The sequence below is a fragment of the Cnephaeus nilssonii genome (assembly GCF_951640355.1).
Source record: "Cnephaeus nilssonii genome assembly, chromosome: 1".
Taxonomy (NCBI): domain Eukaryota; kingdom Metazoa; phylum Chordata; class Mammalia; order Chiroptera; family Vespertilionidae; genus Cnephaeus; species Cnephaeus nilssonii.
Window position 1 is genome coordinate 20,337,747 of NC_137072.1, and position 16,435 is coordinate 20,354,181.

Below are 16,435 nucleotides of genomic sequence, written 5' to 3' on the forward strand. Positions count from 1 at the left end.
AGAAAAGCCATTTAGTTATTTACAGTTGTGTTGGAACTTCCAGATGGGGCTCCTGCATTTCTGACACTTCCACAAAATTCTTAGTCATCTAAGAACACCTCAGAATCGGACTATTCTTTAAAAATAAAGAAAATGTTGCCCCTTTATCTTCGGAGCTGAATGAGTTCAGCTCATTTTTACGGCGAAAGTTACTTTTGCTCAGACTCTCAGCAATTCCAATTGAAAAGCCAAAATCAAAACCAGCCACCCATTTTTTTTTCTCCAGTCCCGCCTTAGCCGGTTCTGCCAACCCTTAACCTGGGGTTCTGTCAACCCTGGTTCCACCTCGAGGATTTTAAAACACAGCTCAAATAAAGTCAGACCCTCTACCAAAGCGAGGGAAGGTCCTGGATCCAAGAGACGACTCACCCACGTTCACCCAATGGGCGGAGAACCGGTGGGCTCAAGGGGCCCTTTGCTGGATCCTAGCTCCAAGTCCAAGTCCATAGGATGATCCTGGGTGAGTTTTCTTTGGAATCCTGCCACGACTACGCCAAGTAATGTTAACGAAAAAACCATTGAAACCTGTAAAGAAATTTAGTGAGTTTATTTGAGCCAAACTGTCGACATATGCCGGGAAGCAGAACCTCAACGAATTGAGATTATGCTCCGAAGAATGGTGGGTTACATCTGTATTTATACATTGCCATCAAAGGAGGGACATAGGTGGGCTACATGAAATTCATTGGATAAAGTCAAACGGTGGGAAACCCCTGGGATTGGACAAAAAGTAAAATGATGGACACATACTTAGGTGGGTACAGGAACAATTAACAGGATAATGAAGGAATTTGAGGCATCTGTCCTGGCACCTACCACATTTGGTTGTGCCCCAGGGGCTCCAGCAAAAGAAGGAAGTTACAAGTTACCCAGACATCTCACAGATATGTTATCTTAGAGGCGAAAAGGCAAATGGGCTCAGGAAAGAAGATCTAAGTTGATCTTTGTCAGGGAAGGTATCAGCTTAGGAATGACTGCCCACTATAACCTGTTTGTAGTTAAATATTTAATTTTCAAACCATCCTTTGTGGTTATTCCAGGTCTCTGAGTTTGCAAGACTGCCACGCAGGCCTTCCCTGAGCTTGTCAGGTTAGCATGTGGCTCCTTTCGTCCACAATAGTAAAAAGGCGCTATTTGGCACTGGGGAGGCAGAGGATTGCATTCATAGACAGGAAGGTGAATAACAGAGCTCTGTCAAATGGGCAGCACTTAGATAAAAAGAAGCAGGTAACGTTAAGGTGGCTGTTTGTAAGTATGCACATTGCATCAGTAGTGGTACCCCCCTCCCATGTTTATTATATTGATGTAGCCGCACTCAGGGTCCAGACAGGAGGCAAAAAACCTCACCAGTATTTGAACACAGAATATTTCCTTTTCTATACTAAACATTAACGAGTATTTTTAACTAGTAAAAGGAAGTAAGTGGTGGGGGAAGGCTGGAGGGGGTCAAAGGGGTAAAAAGGGGGACATATGTAATACTTCCAACAATAAAGTATTAAAATAATAATAATAAAAATAAATTGGAGCTGGAGATAATAGGATTTACCTCATAGGTCTGAAATGAGGATTAAAGGCATGCAGACATGAGAATATTTAGAGCAGTGTGCAGCATCGGATTCTAGTTTTATTGGCTATTTTTTTATGAAACTAATGAAACAGATGTACTTGAAGTTTATTTAGTGAAAGTGGAAGATAGTCAAGATCAGATATTAAGTGAAAGAAGGCAATTAGAATGGAACCCATTTTTGAGTGTTTGTACATGTGCATGCACACATACATGTACATATATGTATACATGTAACTTGTTTTTCTTCTTGATGCTTTTAACATTTTTTTCTTAAAAAACTTTTTTTAAAAGAAACATGGAAAACACATCTCAGTTCAGGAACACGAGCACCTTCCAGCCCATCTTTTGTTGGTTCGTGAGGGCCTTTCTGGAGTCTTCCCCGAGCAGCAGGGCTCCAAGCTACAGTCATTTTGATGTGACATGGAACGCAGTGCAGGCTGCTCCATCTAAAAATAGGCAGAAGGAGTAAAGAAAGAAAGAAAGAAAGAAAGAAAGAAAGAAAGAAAGAAAGAAAGAAAGAAAGAAAGAATAAAGAAATAAAAGGAAGTAAGATGGTAAAAGAAGACTTAAGCAGTATTGTAGTTGCAAATGCAGAATGTAGTTGTGACCCCAAAAGGCTGAGATTAAGACCTCCTGAAAGAGTGTTACCAGACAGAGGACCTAGCCCTGAGTGGGTCTGTCTACAGGGCTGGGAGTGTGTGGGTTCCTGACTTTGTGCAGGAAACATGTCTCAACATGAATCCAGGTGACTCTGAGGGAAAGTTTATTCAAACTGGGGCCGGCAAAACAAGGAATTGTTTAGCATGGAAGAAGCAACGGGAGAGCCTAGGCTGGGCTGTCCTACCTCTCTGGGAAGTCTTAGGAACAGGTTCAGGGGATTAGCCTGGGGCCAGCTGCCGCTGACCATTGTTCCCCTCATTGCAAGTGTCCTGGGGATTCTTAGAGTTTAGGAGATGTATGCCTGTGAGGGAAGAAGAGAGAGAAGAGGAAAAAGGGAATGGAGTGAGCTGCTCCCTGGAGGGAGAGCAAATGCTGGGTACTTTGTCTTGAGGCTTTTATCTCTTTCTAGCTGGTGGGGATCTTCTGGGAGTCTTAGGGGAGGGTTCAGCAGAATATTCATCAGTTTTCTAGGTGTGTCTCTTCTGGTTTGTGGTCTCCACTGATTGGTCAGTGACAGGGCAGGGGGTTGTTAGTCCTTGCAACTGGTCCTGGTGTCACCTGCTTTTCTGGGCTTGGAGCTGAAATACAATTGAGGCCCAGATGTTATCTCTAGGAAGGTGACCTTCTGTATCTGCTGTAAGTTGCTCTGCCAGTTTGTTTCTGTTGTTTGGGAAAAAAAATTAAAAACATATATACCTTCTGTATACTAGTACATGGGCAATACCCAGGAAAACTAAGTAATTCCTAAAAATAGTCCAAGTCAACACCTTCAATTCCATTTACAGCTAAAGACTAAAGAAGATGTTGGGGGAAGTGGGGAGCCAATTACGGGAGGTAATTAGGTATGGTTGTTATGCAGATTTTAGCCTGAGCCTTTTCTATTGGTGAGTTTCTAGATATTGAATCACCCTTTTCTACGTGGTACCTAGAGATACGCTTGCAGATGGAGATTTTCTTATAAATGCAAATGTCCCTTACAAAAGGGCAACTTCTACTCAGTTATCAGAGCTTCTCCTGTGCCTGCTGTTTCTTAAAAACAACCAGCCCAAGATAATGCCCAAGAGTTATGCCCAAGAGTCATATTTTGGGGGCAGCACATTCTGTTCCCCTTCAGCATGGAAATGATTGGAGGCATTCCAGAGACTCTCCTGGGTTCCAAACATGGTTCCCCTGACTCCACTGTCTACCAGTCACCCACTTGTCCCTTGGTAATAGGAAGCACTCACTTCAGCCCTTGGAGTGACCACTTTCTCTGCCTTTGGTTAAGTGTTTCTGGGAGGAAGCATTCTTCCCTCGAGAATTAAGACCTCCAAACTAGCAGATCATAAAGATGTTGGGACAGGAAGCAACAATTCCAGGAGTCGGTTATTAGGTGTGTTGGCAAGAGAAACCACTTCCACTTCTGCTCTTTGATTACTAGGACCTATAATGTGGGTCCAGGAATCAACCTGCCACCTGGGGGCTGGCTACCCACTCCACCCCCGCACTGGTTAATACTGCCATATTGGGGGCTTAGTAGGGACTCAGCATTGATCTTTGCTGTTGACTGATTAGACACTTAATGCTTGCCTCAGCCAGGCCTGCCTTGGAAAGGGGAAGACCATGTTGTTGAGCTCCATCCCTGACACCATAGACATTTTGTTTTGCAGAAGGAAAATGTCATGTCCTCTTTCAAGGGTGCTCACTGTGAACACACTCTGGAGAATGGCTGCGGAAAGCACCGCCAGGGCTTTGCATTCTTGGCATGGCCAAAAAGAATGTGCAGAGACACTCAGGGCCCAAGATTTTCTCTCCCAACAGTACTGTGTTCTTGAGAAAAACATAGGCCCCTGCAATGAATTAAACCAAATCTAAAATACAGTTTTCTATGGACAAACACTAGATATTTTCATTGGCATTAAGAGGTACATTACTGATGCTCCCTCCCTGCCCAGATGATACTGTTGATGAGGTCTAGCATCAGTACATATACAGGGTGTCCCCCAAAATGTATACATACTATAATAGCTGATAGCGCAATTTTTAAAGTGAAGTGTATTTTAATAAACACTGCCTTGATAAGCACTCAAAATGTGTGTATACCTATTTGGGGACACTATGTATATATATAATTCTCACCTAAGGATATATTTTCATTGATTTTTACAGAGAGAGAGTTGAGTCAATGGCTAAACAAAGTCAACAGTCAAAATTATTTCCATCTTTTTAAAAACTCATCTACGCCCTGGCATTGCCCCTCTGGCTGTACCCTCTTGTGGTCACTAGATGACCGTGGCAGTTCTTGGCATCATTTCCACGTGTGGCAATGTCCAGAGTCACACGGGAAACCTCTTCCCTCTTACCCCCGTGTAGGACAGAAGCGCAGACACCCTGTCTTCGGAGCTGGCACTGAAAGTCTGATAATTCTACTGGGCTCTTATGGATTTCTTTTTTAGCTGATGTTTTATTTTATTTTTTAATATATTTTTATTGATTTCAGAGAGGAAGGGAGAGGGAGAGAGATAGAAACATCACTTATGAGAGAGAATCATTGATTGGCTGCCTCCTGCATGCCCCACACTCCCTACAAGGTATGTGCCTTGACCATGAATTGAAACCTGGCCTCCGGTTCATAGGCTGATGCTCAAACACTGAGCCACACTGTCAGGGCTAGCTGACATTTTAGAAACTGATAGCTGTGGTAAGTTTGATCAATCTCTAAAAGAGAGGTTGCATCCAGAATATTGGCCTTCGGGTTACTGTTTGAGATGCCTGTCGTTAAAGCTCTGTAGGAGGAGTGTACAAATACTTGCTTCTGCCCTGCTCAGATTTTTCAAGAATTGAGTTTGAAAATCAAATACAGTACAGTTACATGATCATTGCAAAGAAGCAGTTCTCAAAGTTTTGGTTTCAGGACCTCTTTACGATCTTAAAAATTATTAGGGACCTCAAAGAGCTTTAAAATTTAGGTTCTCTCTATTCAGTTATCATATTACACATCTAAAAGGAGAAATTTATTTAAAATAATGATAAGTCAATTCTGTGTTAATATAAGTAACACATTTTAAAGGAAAACAAACTGTATTTTTCAAAACAAGACTTTAATGAAACTAGTGTCACTTTTTTTTTTTAACATTTTTGAAAGTCTTTTCAATATCTGGCTTAAGGAAAGATAGCTGAATTCTCATTCAATCTGCCATGCAGTCACATAACCTGTAGCCTGGGAAACTCCACTCATCACTTGTGAGAGAATAAAAATGGAAGAAGCAAACAAAATCTTAATGTTTTTATGAAAATAATTTTGACCTTGTGGATTCTCTGAGTGTCTTGGAGCCCCAGGGGACCTCAGATCACAGAACCACTGTCTTAAAGTATTCTCACTTGACATTCCTGTGCATAATTTATAATGACTTCAAGTGGTAGCACACACAAAACAGTAGATGATATACTAAAATGGGGCTTTTAAATCGAAATTGTTATCATTGGAAGTGGAGTTCTTAGAGTGCCGCAAATAAAATAATGTCCTGAGGCTGCCACACCAGGATGGGGTTTCAGTAAAGCTTTACTGATGATGTAAAGTTAAGGGGGTTCCCCTCCAAGGTCCCATCTCACTCCCTCTCACCATGGAGGAAGTCCAACTGTGTCTTGAGCAGGGCTGGAATAAAGGCCACTGCCCATAGTTTCTGCTCCATATTAAAGTCCAGTCCAGTGCAGCATCCTGTGGGTGGGGTCTGCATGGCCCTGGGTCATGTGGCTGCATAAGGCCGCATGGCTATGGAGGAAGAACGGGCGAGCCAATGGACAAGTACAGGTCACAGAGCAAGCAAGAACAAGAACCAACGCAAGAGAGAGGGAACTCTTTGGGGATTTTAACTAGTTTTTATGCACTTCTGATGGGGTCCACCCCCTAGCCAATTCATTGTTCCTCAGGCTAGACTGACAAACAAGCACCTTTGCTGGACCCCTTTCCCCTGTGATCTGCAAGGAGTGGACCGCGGGGTTCCCTGGGGAGCGTGAAGCTGCCCAGATGACCGTGTTTATAATGTCTAGCCTCCCCTTTGCTCTCTTCCTATTATTAATATTAATAAACTAGAGGCCCAGTGCATGAAATTCATGCATGGAGGGGCGGGTCCCCTCAGCTTAGCCTGCACCCTTTCCAATCCAGGATCCCCAGGATCGGGCCTAAACCGGCAGTCAGACATCCCTTTCATAATCCTGGACCGCTGGCTCCTAATTGCTCACCTGCCTGCCTTCCTGGTCATCCCTAACTGCCCCCCCTGTCTTCCTGATCACCCCTCACTGCCTCTGCGTGCCAGCCTGATCACCCCTAACTGCTCCCCCCTGCCGGTCTGGTCACCCCTAACTGCCTCTCGCTGACAGCCAGGTTGCCCCCTCACTGCCCCCCCTGCCGGCCCAATTGCCCCAACTGCCCCTCCTGCTGGCCTGGTCACCCCCAACTGCACCACACCCTGCCAGCCCACTCACCTCTAACTAACCCCCCCGCTGGCCTGGTCACCTCTTACTGTGCCCCCTGCCGGCCTGGTTGCCCCCAACTATCCCCCTCTGCCAGCCTGGTCACCCCTAACTGCCCCCCCATTGGCCTGGTCACCCCATGCAGCCTGATGTTCAGTCATTTGGTCACCCTCACTAACCCTCCTGCCGGCCTAGTTGTAGGCAGCCATCTTGTGAGGGTGTGAGGGTCAATTTGCATATTACCACTTTATTATATAGATTAGCTAATTACAATATCTCAGAAAATGGAAATGAGTATCAGTGGAGCAAAATGCCACAGTCCAGAGAATTGGATAATCCAGCAGAGTCCTGGTGAAACCTCAAATTATCAATAGATAATTCAGAGGTTTCCTCACTTTATCAACCCCTTTGAATCTTTAAAACATAATGTGATTTACACAAAAATATACTCACTAATACATATTTTAAGAAAATATCTACTACATAAAACACATTTAATATTCTTTTTTTTTTTTCAGACGTAACATATCAGATGATTTGAAAGTTGGCTTTTTCAGCACAGACCGTGCTACTCAAACGGATTCCAGTGAAATTTTGCCATTAAAAGAGCTAAGCTCATCTACACAAAAACTAGTGCAGGTAATCTGGATTAATTTGAAACTTCTGGAATGATTTTTAAAAGTATTCATTGCCTTTAGGTCTCTTTCCATGACAGAATTGAAATGATCAAAAAATTTAAAATATTAGCATCTTTTACAAACTGAATTAGATGACAGTTGTGCTTTTAAAAATTATCAATATGAACCAAAACTTATAATTATGTAATATTCATGTTGTGCTTATATATGTTGTTTAATGAGATATTTTGTTACTCTCTTTGGAATTCTTTTGACATCTGTGAACATTCTCTATGTATAATACTTTTTAAAAATTGTAGAATGTAGAGAACAATATAATGAATAACTGTGTTACCCAACATACAGTTTTGTCAAATAGTTCCTTTGGACCCATTTTTTGGGGGGACCTTTTTGATTGTAAAGAAATAAAACATTTTCCATAGATGGTTTGGCTCATTGGACAGAGAATCAGCCTGCAGACTGAAGGGTCCTGGGTTCGATTCTGGTCAAGGGCACATGCCTGGGTTGTGGGCTCAGTCCCCAGTAGGGGGCCTGTAGGAGGCAGCCAATTAATTATTCTCTCTCATCATTGATGTTTCTATCTCTCTGTCCCTCCCCCTTCCTCTCTGAAATCAATAAAAATATATTTAAAAAAACAAACAAAAAAGAAATAAAACATTTCATATATATCAGATATCAAGGGTTAATATTAAAATCGCTAGTCAATAAAACTGTCACATGGGATAGCATACTACTACTATAAATACTCTTATGTATTTTGTTTCTGGTTTTTCACTTAACAATAGAACTTGAAAATCATTCCATATTTCACAAGTACATCATATCATAAAATGCATAATTTATTTAGCTATCCCCCTATTGATGGACATTTAAAATATATATATTTTTATAGATTTCAGAGAGAGGAAGGGAGAGAGCAGTAGAAACATCGATGATGAGAGAGAATCACTAATTAGCTGCCTCCTGGGCATGAGCCCTTGATTGGAATCGAACCTGGGACCCTTCAGTCTGCAGGCTGATGCTCTATCCACTGAGCCAAACCAGCCAGACATGGACATTAAATATATATATATATATATATATATATATATATATATATATATATATATATGTTTTTATTGATTTCAGAGAGGAAAAGATAAGGAGAGATAGAAGTATCCATGATGAGAGAGAATCATTGATCGGCTACATCCTGCACACCCCACACTGGGGATTGGGCCTGCAATCCCAGCATATGCCCTGACCGGGAATCAAACGACCTCCTGGTTAATAGGTCGATGCTCAACCACTAAGCCATGCTGGCCAGACATGTGGTGTAAATTCTTAAAAGTGGAATTTCTGAATCAGAGGATGTATGCATTAGTCATTTTAAGGACATTGCCAAACTGTTCTGCATAGAGATTGCACCTATTTGCACTCCCACTAGTAATTTCTGACGCTGTCCCTTTTCCTACATACTTGCCAATTTGTTGTCTTTTTTAATGCCTTCTGGAAAGTTTATAACTGTATTCTCTTGCAACTAGGAATGTCCAAACGACTAAGTTCTGATCAGTAGAATTTAGATGGAAATGTTGTGTGGCAGCTTTGGGTCACCTTCTTAAAGACACAGTTCCCATGCACTGTCTACCACTCCACTTCTTCCTCCTTCTCCCGCCCACCCCCTTCCTTTTTATTCTCCAGCATCTTCGAGTTGTTGGTTGTGTTTTGGTCATATTATATCTGAGTTTACAGTATCTGTGGGAGTCAGTGGTTCAGCAGCAGTTTGTCTGACCACACCAGGATCCCTGTGCCTCCTTTCTTCAGAACAAGTAGTCTATAAGGGCTGTTTTTTTTTTTTTAACTTATTTCTTAATTAAATTTATTATTCAGAAGAGCACACCTGGGCTGGTTCTTAAGACAAAGTCATCTCGGCTTGTTCCTGCAATTTAAGGAGTTTCTTAAGACTTCACTTGCTCTAGGATATATTTTTTTAATGATTCCTCAACATAGTACTCTTTATAACAGGGGTGGGGAACCATTTTTCTGCCACAGGCCATTTGGATGTTTATAATATCATTTGCGGGTCATACAAAATTATCAACTTGAAAATTAGCTGCTATATTTGGCCAAACATTTCATTAACTCACCCCTAATGCCTTGGCAGGGCAAGACCAAATGCTTTATAAGTTGACAGCATGATATAAAGAGAAAGGAATATGAGTCAGTGTCTGTCCAGATCTGGGCCTTCCACTTACTGGCCACATAAAGTTAGACTAGTTAGTCACTTAACCTCTCGAAGCCTTGATATCTTCACCTGTAAAATGAAACCCTGCACAGAGTATGAGGATACTAAAATGAGATTCTTCCCAAGATGCTAATACCACGTGTCAAATTCCAAAGTGAGTGTGAGTTAGATCCCATTTGTAGACTTTTCAAAGGAAGTGTTGCACATAAGATCAGTGACTCTTAGCTCTTGAATCAGATCAAGGGTAATGAAAAAGGGGATCAGGAGATGAAGAGGAAAATTGTTGAAGTGGTTTCTTAAGAAAACACTATTGCTATGATCTTTGTCGGGGAGAGGGTAGCAGATGTGATCTTCCTCAACTGACAGCTAGTAAGGCAGGCTTCAATGGAACTTGAAGTGTTTGCTGTATTGTGCTTGATCCGTGTGTAAGGAAGTTAAAGGGGGCTGTGACAAGAAGATGGCATGGCTAAGTTGGGATCAGTCTACACTTCAGAGTGGTTGAGGTGAGGGATGTGTGACTGTTTTCCATGGACCATATGTGGTCTATGAGAGAGAGAGAGGGGGCGGGGGGATGTTAGCTAATGTGGGGTCATTCTGGGTCCTATCCAGAAGAGTGATCTAGAAGGACAGAGGACACCCAATAGCAGAGAAAAGGGAAAGGAGAACCCCAGATTCATAGGAGCTGAAGAAGGAGTAACAATGGTCACCAGAGTAGAGAAGCATTTGCTTAAGTCAACATGCATCCATAGGAGAGGGTCCTGGCCGTGGGAATCTCTAGAGAAGCTATGTCAGTGCCCAAGGGAAGAAGAGTTAGTTCCCCCTACCTGCCAGTCCTGGGTGACCTGCCACCCTCCCCACCAGGTAGGAGCGGCAATGCTCCTTTATCCCTTCTGCCTTGTCCATGTTGGAGACACAGCAGCTGAGTGTGGGAGAAGAGGTGAGGGAGAACTCAAGAGTGAATCACACTCTTTTCCTTGAAGACAGGCAGCTGCCAATGACTGTCTTTAGCTTGGAGTACAGGAAGAAAGAAGCCTTGTCTATGAGTGAAGTTGAAGTGGTCATGTTAACTCATAGTGGTCATATTCCAAAAGCTACTTTGAGGCTGTGATTTGGGTGATGGTAGGACTTTCTGTTCCCAAGGATGAACAAAAAGTCATGGACTTGCCTGAAGTTTTCATTCAGGAGCAGATGACCTAGGAATATATTCAAATGAATGGTGGAAAACAAAAACACATTGTGTTTTGATGATCACATATCGTAATTAGCCCTAGCCGGTTTTGCCCAATGGTAAGAGCATCGTCTGTCCCCGCTTCCCTCAGTCACATATCTGGGTTGCAGGTTCAATCCCTGGCCCCATCAGGGCAGGAGGCAACCAATCGATGTTTCTCTTTGTGTGTCTCTCCCCTTTCCTTCCACTCTCTCTAAAAAAGAAATCAATGGAAAAAAATATTCTCGGGTGAGGATTAACAATAAAAAACCCAAACAACAACAACAAAAAACCCCAAATGGAAACTAATCAATATACTGGTTATATATTTAAGTGGTTGGCTAGTGGATTCATAACAAATGTGATTTTCTGATCTGAAAATCACATCTTGGGAATTATACCTTTGAGGTATGACAGAGGATCATTGCACTTTATTCTGTATGAGAGTAAATTACTAGTGTTACCTGTGGGACATGGAGGCCTTGGTTATAGTCTTTTTATTTTTCTGTTAATCCTCACCCGAGGATATTTTTCCATTGATTTTTAGAGAGAGTGAAAGGGAAAGACAGAGAGAAACATGGAGACATATTGATTGGTTGCCCCCCACAAATGCCCAGGACAGGACCAGAGCCAGGGATTGACCCTGCAACTGAGGAAGGACCCTTCAGTCCACAGCTCTATCCACTGAGCTAAACTGGCTGGGGCGGTTCTAGTCTTCTTGAAGGAAAGATTTCAATCAAGAGACAAAGTATAGAAAAGCAAGCATGAATTTACTGACCACAGCAAAAAATATACTTAAGACAGTGAAAGAAGGAAGGGCTACAGGAGAGCCTAGGCCAGTGATGGGTAACCTTTTGAGCTTGGTGTGTCAAACTTCGCCAAAAAACTGAGCATAACTCGGGAAGTGTGTCACTTTGAGGAAAAAACATTATTTTGCAAATGTTTCATCCTCGGGAGCAGCAAATGTTTCATCCTCAGGGGCCGCATGTCATCAGAAATGGCTACGCGTGTCAGTGCAGACCCGCATGTCATAGGTTCGCCATCACTGGCCTACACTGAGCTGCCTTGGCTCACTGGGAAGTCCGAGAAAAGGGAGCCTTGGAGACAGGTTCAGGGGGTTAGCATGGGATGAGCTGCTGCTGCCCATTGCTCCCCTGACTGCAAGTCTTGTGGGGTCCCTTAGAGTTTAGGAGATACATGCTTGTGGGGGAAGGAGAAGGGGAGGGTGCCGGAAGCCAATTCCAGCATGTCATAACTGCAAGAGTTTCATTGAATGGTTGATGGAACTTGGGGACTCAACAAGGGCTGAGTCACATATGTTATCGCCTGCTGGAATGGCTAAAGGCATTTCCCCAAACCTGAAAAGGATGCATTAAATTGATTGTTTGCTGCCAGACAGCTCAGGGCATCTTAATCTACATGTTATTGCCTCCTGTTGGCCAAACTCCTGAACAGCCGCAGGTAATTCTTCCAACCCGACAATGGACTCTGTAGATGAAACCCTACCCTTTAAAGTGTATATCTCCACCTTGCCTTAGGACAAATTGTGTTAATAAAAAGCAAGGGGTCCTGAGACAAGGAGAACTTAGTTTCTTTAGCTGGGCTCCTCTGACCCCCAATGCCTTTCAAAATTATCTTTCATCTCTAGATTCTTACTTAAGTTACATATAGCCTTTCTCCAGATTCCTGAACCCTTCTAGATGACAGAACAAGAACCCCAGCAGGAGGGGAATGACACAGAGTGTTTTCCTGAGAGAGAGCACGCTGGGACCTTCATTTTCAGGGGTTTAAAGGCTGGGTGTTTAGGGGAGATCCTAGGGGTGGAGCAATGGAACATTCATCAGCTTTATGCTGTTGTACCAATAGGGGATTTATTCTCTTAATTTGTTTGTCTTTGGGTGTGGTTGGCAAATGGCAGTTAATTGGATTTCTGTTTTTTAGTTTCCCTGAGTATGGTGATTTAACCCTCTGGTTGGAGAGAAGTATCCTTGGTTTAGGGAAGATAGGATTTACTAGGTGGCTGCAAACTGCTGTTTAATTATCTTAGTTTCCCTATTCCACTTGTTCCAGAATTTTCCTAGTCTCTTATTATAACACTAGGAACTTCTTCTCCCTTATTCCATTAGTTTATATTCCTTTAGCAGATTAATTGGAATTCCCAATATAAAGAGTATTTGACAGATAATCTTAAAAGGCAGGACAATCTCCTGACCAGGTCAGGTACCCAGGTTATATGCCCAGAACCCGGCATGGCGTCACAATCCCTTACTCTCTACAATAATGTATGTTTTTCTGTTTTTAGACTATTAGATCCCTTCAGGTAGATTTTGGGTTCCTGAAAGAATTGCTTCAGTTGAAGTTTGAGGACCGGATTAAAGAGGAGTCTTTCAATCTCTTTGCTGTTCTACATGACAGGATTCTAACAGTCGAAAGACATTATCAACAGGTAGAATGTCTCTAATTTCCTTTGTGTTTTTTGTTGTTGTTTGTTTGTTTGTTTGTTTCATTACCTTTATTTTGTGTGTAGACTGATCTTGTGCTTAGACATGTATGTACTACAATTTTGAACTTAGCAATTTTTGACGGCAACATAATTTGTATATGCTGTGTCCCATATAACAGCTTCACAGAGCTACATATAGCCGTGTAATACATGTAGCTTTACCATGTGTCAGGAACTTTTCTAAGTACTCTGTATACAAATTTATTTAATCCTCACATTAATCTTATGAAATAGGCATTATTATTATTCCTTTTTTATAGATGAGGAAACTGAAGCACAGAAATGTTAATTAACTTACTCAGGATCACCAGTTTGGGTTCCAGGCCAGAGAGCTTGATGATTGAGATTTGACTCTTAGCAACAATTTTATATGATCTTCTTTGTGTTTTAATGGCTCATTTGGAGATAAAGGCATGAAAACTCTGCTGCTTTGAGGAATTTCTTAAAATCTATGGTCAAATTAATTTGCATACTTATCTGTCATTATCAATCCCTCTTATTTATCTGTTATAAAACAAAAATCCCATCTCCATCTATTGTTTTGTGGTGTTTTTTAAAATTTTTCTGATAATGATTTTATTTATTTTTAAAATTTTTATCTTTATTGTTGAAATTATTACAGATGTTCCCCCTTTTCCCCCCTCTACCCCCTCCCTCTAACCCCCCCAGGCCTTCACTCACTGCTCTCCATCTATTGATGACCACACCATTCTAAGTACCATACTAAGCCTTTTAAGCACAAGTCCCTTAACAATCCTAAATGGAAATACTTTTATCCCTGATCTACAAATATGGAAACTGAGCTACCAAGGTTAAGTAACTTGCTTAAGGGCAGACAGATAATAGTAAATGGCACAATGATATTGAAATCTAATTCTGCCTGATTCTAAACCCTATTGTTGTTTACAGTCCATGCTGGAATCAGAGTTGGTATCTTTCATTGTTATCCTAAATAGAGCTGGTTAAATTATTTGATCAGAAAATAAGTAGTTTATGGATTAGCTGCTCTAGATTTTTTTCCATGAGTTTGTCTCATTCAAAAAGTAGAAGGAGCAAAAGAGGATATGAATTGATAACATTTTAAGAAATATGTTTTTTAATGACTTTTAGAGAGAGAGGAAGGGAGAGTGATAGAGAGATAGAAACATCATGAGGTGAGACACATCATCATTCAGCTGCCTCCTGCACGCCCCCTACTGGGCATAGAGCCTGCATCCCTGGCATGTGCCCTGACAGGTAATCAAACCCATGACCTCTTGCTTCCTGGTTCAAGGCTCAACTGCTGATCCACACTGGTTGGGCAGATTTCACTACTTTTAAAAGCAGTTATAGGAAGATACGAAAAAGACTTTGATATGTAAAATGAAATAAAATCTTCAAAGTATCCAGAGGGACAGTATTGCTTTTGGTTAAGTGTAAGTAAAAATGGAATGTGCTGTAAGAGCTATACCATAGGAGAAATAATAATAAAATGAATTTCTTAAGAGATTGTGATGATTTGAATGATTTTTATATTGAGCTCCTCCCTAGTAGGTGTGAGAGTTGTTTTTGGAAATATATCATGGTGCTCCTTGTACTTATTTCTGGTTTTCAGAATGAAGAATTAATAAGAAAATGTTGCCATCAGCAGTTGTCAGATGCCATAGCTGTAGTCCGAGGAATGTACAAGGTGGGTCTTAGTGCTGTCCTGGGCAGGACCAGCTTTATATCTTGGGAAGTGCATAGAGTGGGGCTCACTTTGGCTTCCCAGCCTGAATTATGTCAACGTAAAAAAGTTCAAACCTGTAGATAGTTTTTATAAGGGTTTATTTGAGCAAAATTGATGACATGCCGGGGAGCAAGATCTCAAATGCTCTGCAGCATAACAGTTTTGCAACTTCATTTATACATTTATTGGAGGTGGGAAAAAGCAAGGTGGGGATTGGATTGCAGGATAGTTAACGAGATTATGTGCTTTCTTGAAGGTGATTAAAGTTTATTTCAAAGGTATGTTAACCAAGATGCATAGAAACAATGGACGGAGCTTGCTTAAGGCAAAGATAAACCCTTTACTAAAAAGTTATAAAAGCCTGGGGTGTGACTATCTCTATGACCTGCCCAGTTAGAGAGTTATGATTAGATCACCCTGTGAGGTTATTTTCCATAAAAACCCCTTTTGTTGTCCAGTTTTTACCTTTGAAGATCTGTTTTCTCAATTTTCAGGCTCCTGAAGAGGGATTAGGCCTAAGATTGTTCATGCTCACATTAAATTTAACAAAACAACACGTTAGGGTAGCAGATAAAACTTTTCAGAGACTGGAGAATTCCAATCTGTTATCCAAAGTGCCTGGACAGGTGATGAAGTAATCCAGATTGCATGGTGAGCATGCAGTTGGATAGAAGCAGGTCAGATGGTCTTAAGAGAGAGTTCATCGGTCCATGGTAAATCCCAGTGAACAGTCTCTGACTCTTGATAGAGTAACTTTTCTAATGACCAGGACACTGTCTGCCACACCAGTGCTTCACTCCCCTTCGTAATGGAAAAATCATGATTTTCAGTGATTACTCTTTAGGTTTAGCAAAGACCTTATACCTCTTAGAGTAGTTATTAATCTTTTCTTTCATTTCAATATGATTCTATAAAGAAACATTTATTTACAGCAAATTGTGCACTTCTCATAGCACAACACATTTGTGTTTAATTATATAATTGCTTATTATAAATCTCTGTTCTGTGCCAGACTGTAAGCCTTATGAGGGCCAGATGTTGTCTATCTTATTCACTGCTATGCCCTGCCTCTTAGCAGTGTGCCTGGTACGTAATTAGCAATCAGCTCAAAATGGCATATAAGCCTTAATTGCCCAATTTGCCCTCTGGTCTCATACTCTTATGGAACTTCCATTTACACTAATAAAAGAGAAAAATGCTAATTGACCGTATCTTCGCTATGCCCACAGCCAATCAGAGCGAGTATGCAAATTAACCCAACAAATATGGCGGTTAATTTGCATACACTGAGGGAGGGAGGAGTGAAGACTGAAGACAGCATAGAAGGAAGAGGGAGGGAAAGCGGAAAGCAAGGCGGCTGCCAGAGGGAAACTGCGGGCGGGGCGGGCGGTGGCGGCGGCAGCCACTTGCAGGAATCTTCCTGCAACGGGCTCCTAG

At 41.7% G+C, this 16,435-nt stretch overlaps 1 protein-coding gene across 1 annotated transcript in view; it reads left to right on the forward strand.

Moving 5' to 3' along the window:
* Positions 1 to 16,435, forward strand: part of LOC307102562 (uncharacterized protein C10orf67, mitochondrial) — a gene marked incomplete at both ends in the record, with an annotated part of 171,412 nt that overhangs the window by 15,006 nt on the left and 139,971 nt on the right. The window contains 3 exons of the mRNA XM_079776167.1: positions 7,237 to 7,357; positions 13,090 to 13,233; positions 14,885 to 14,959. Coding sequence (XP_079632293.1) covers positions 7,237 to 7,357; positions 13,090 to 13,233; positions 14,885 to 14,959 — 340 coding nt within the window. The remainder of the gene's footprint in view (positions 1 to 7,236; positions 7,358 to 13,089; positions 13,234 to 14,884; positions 14,960 to 16,435) is intronic.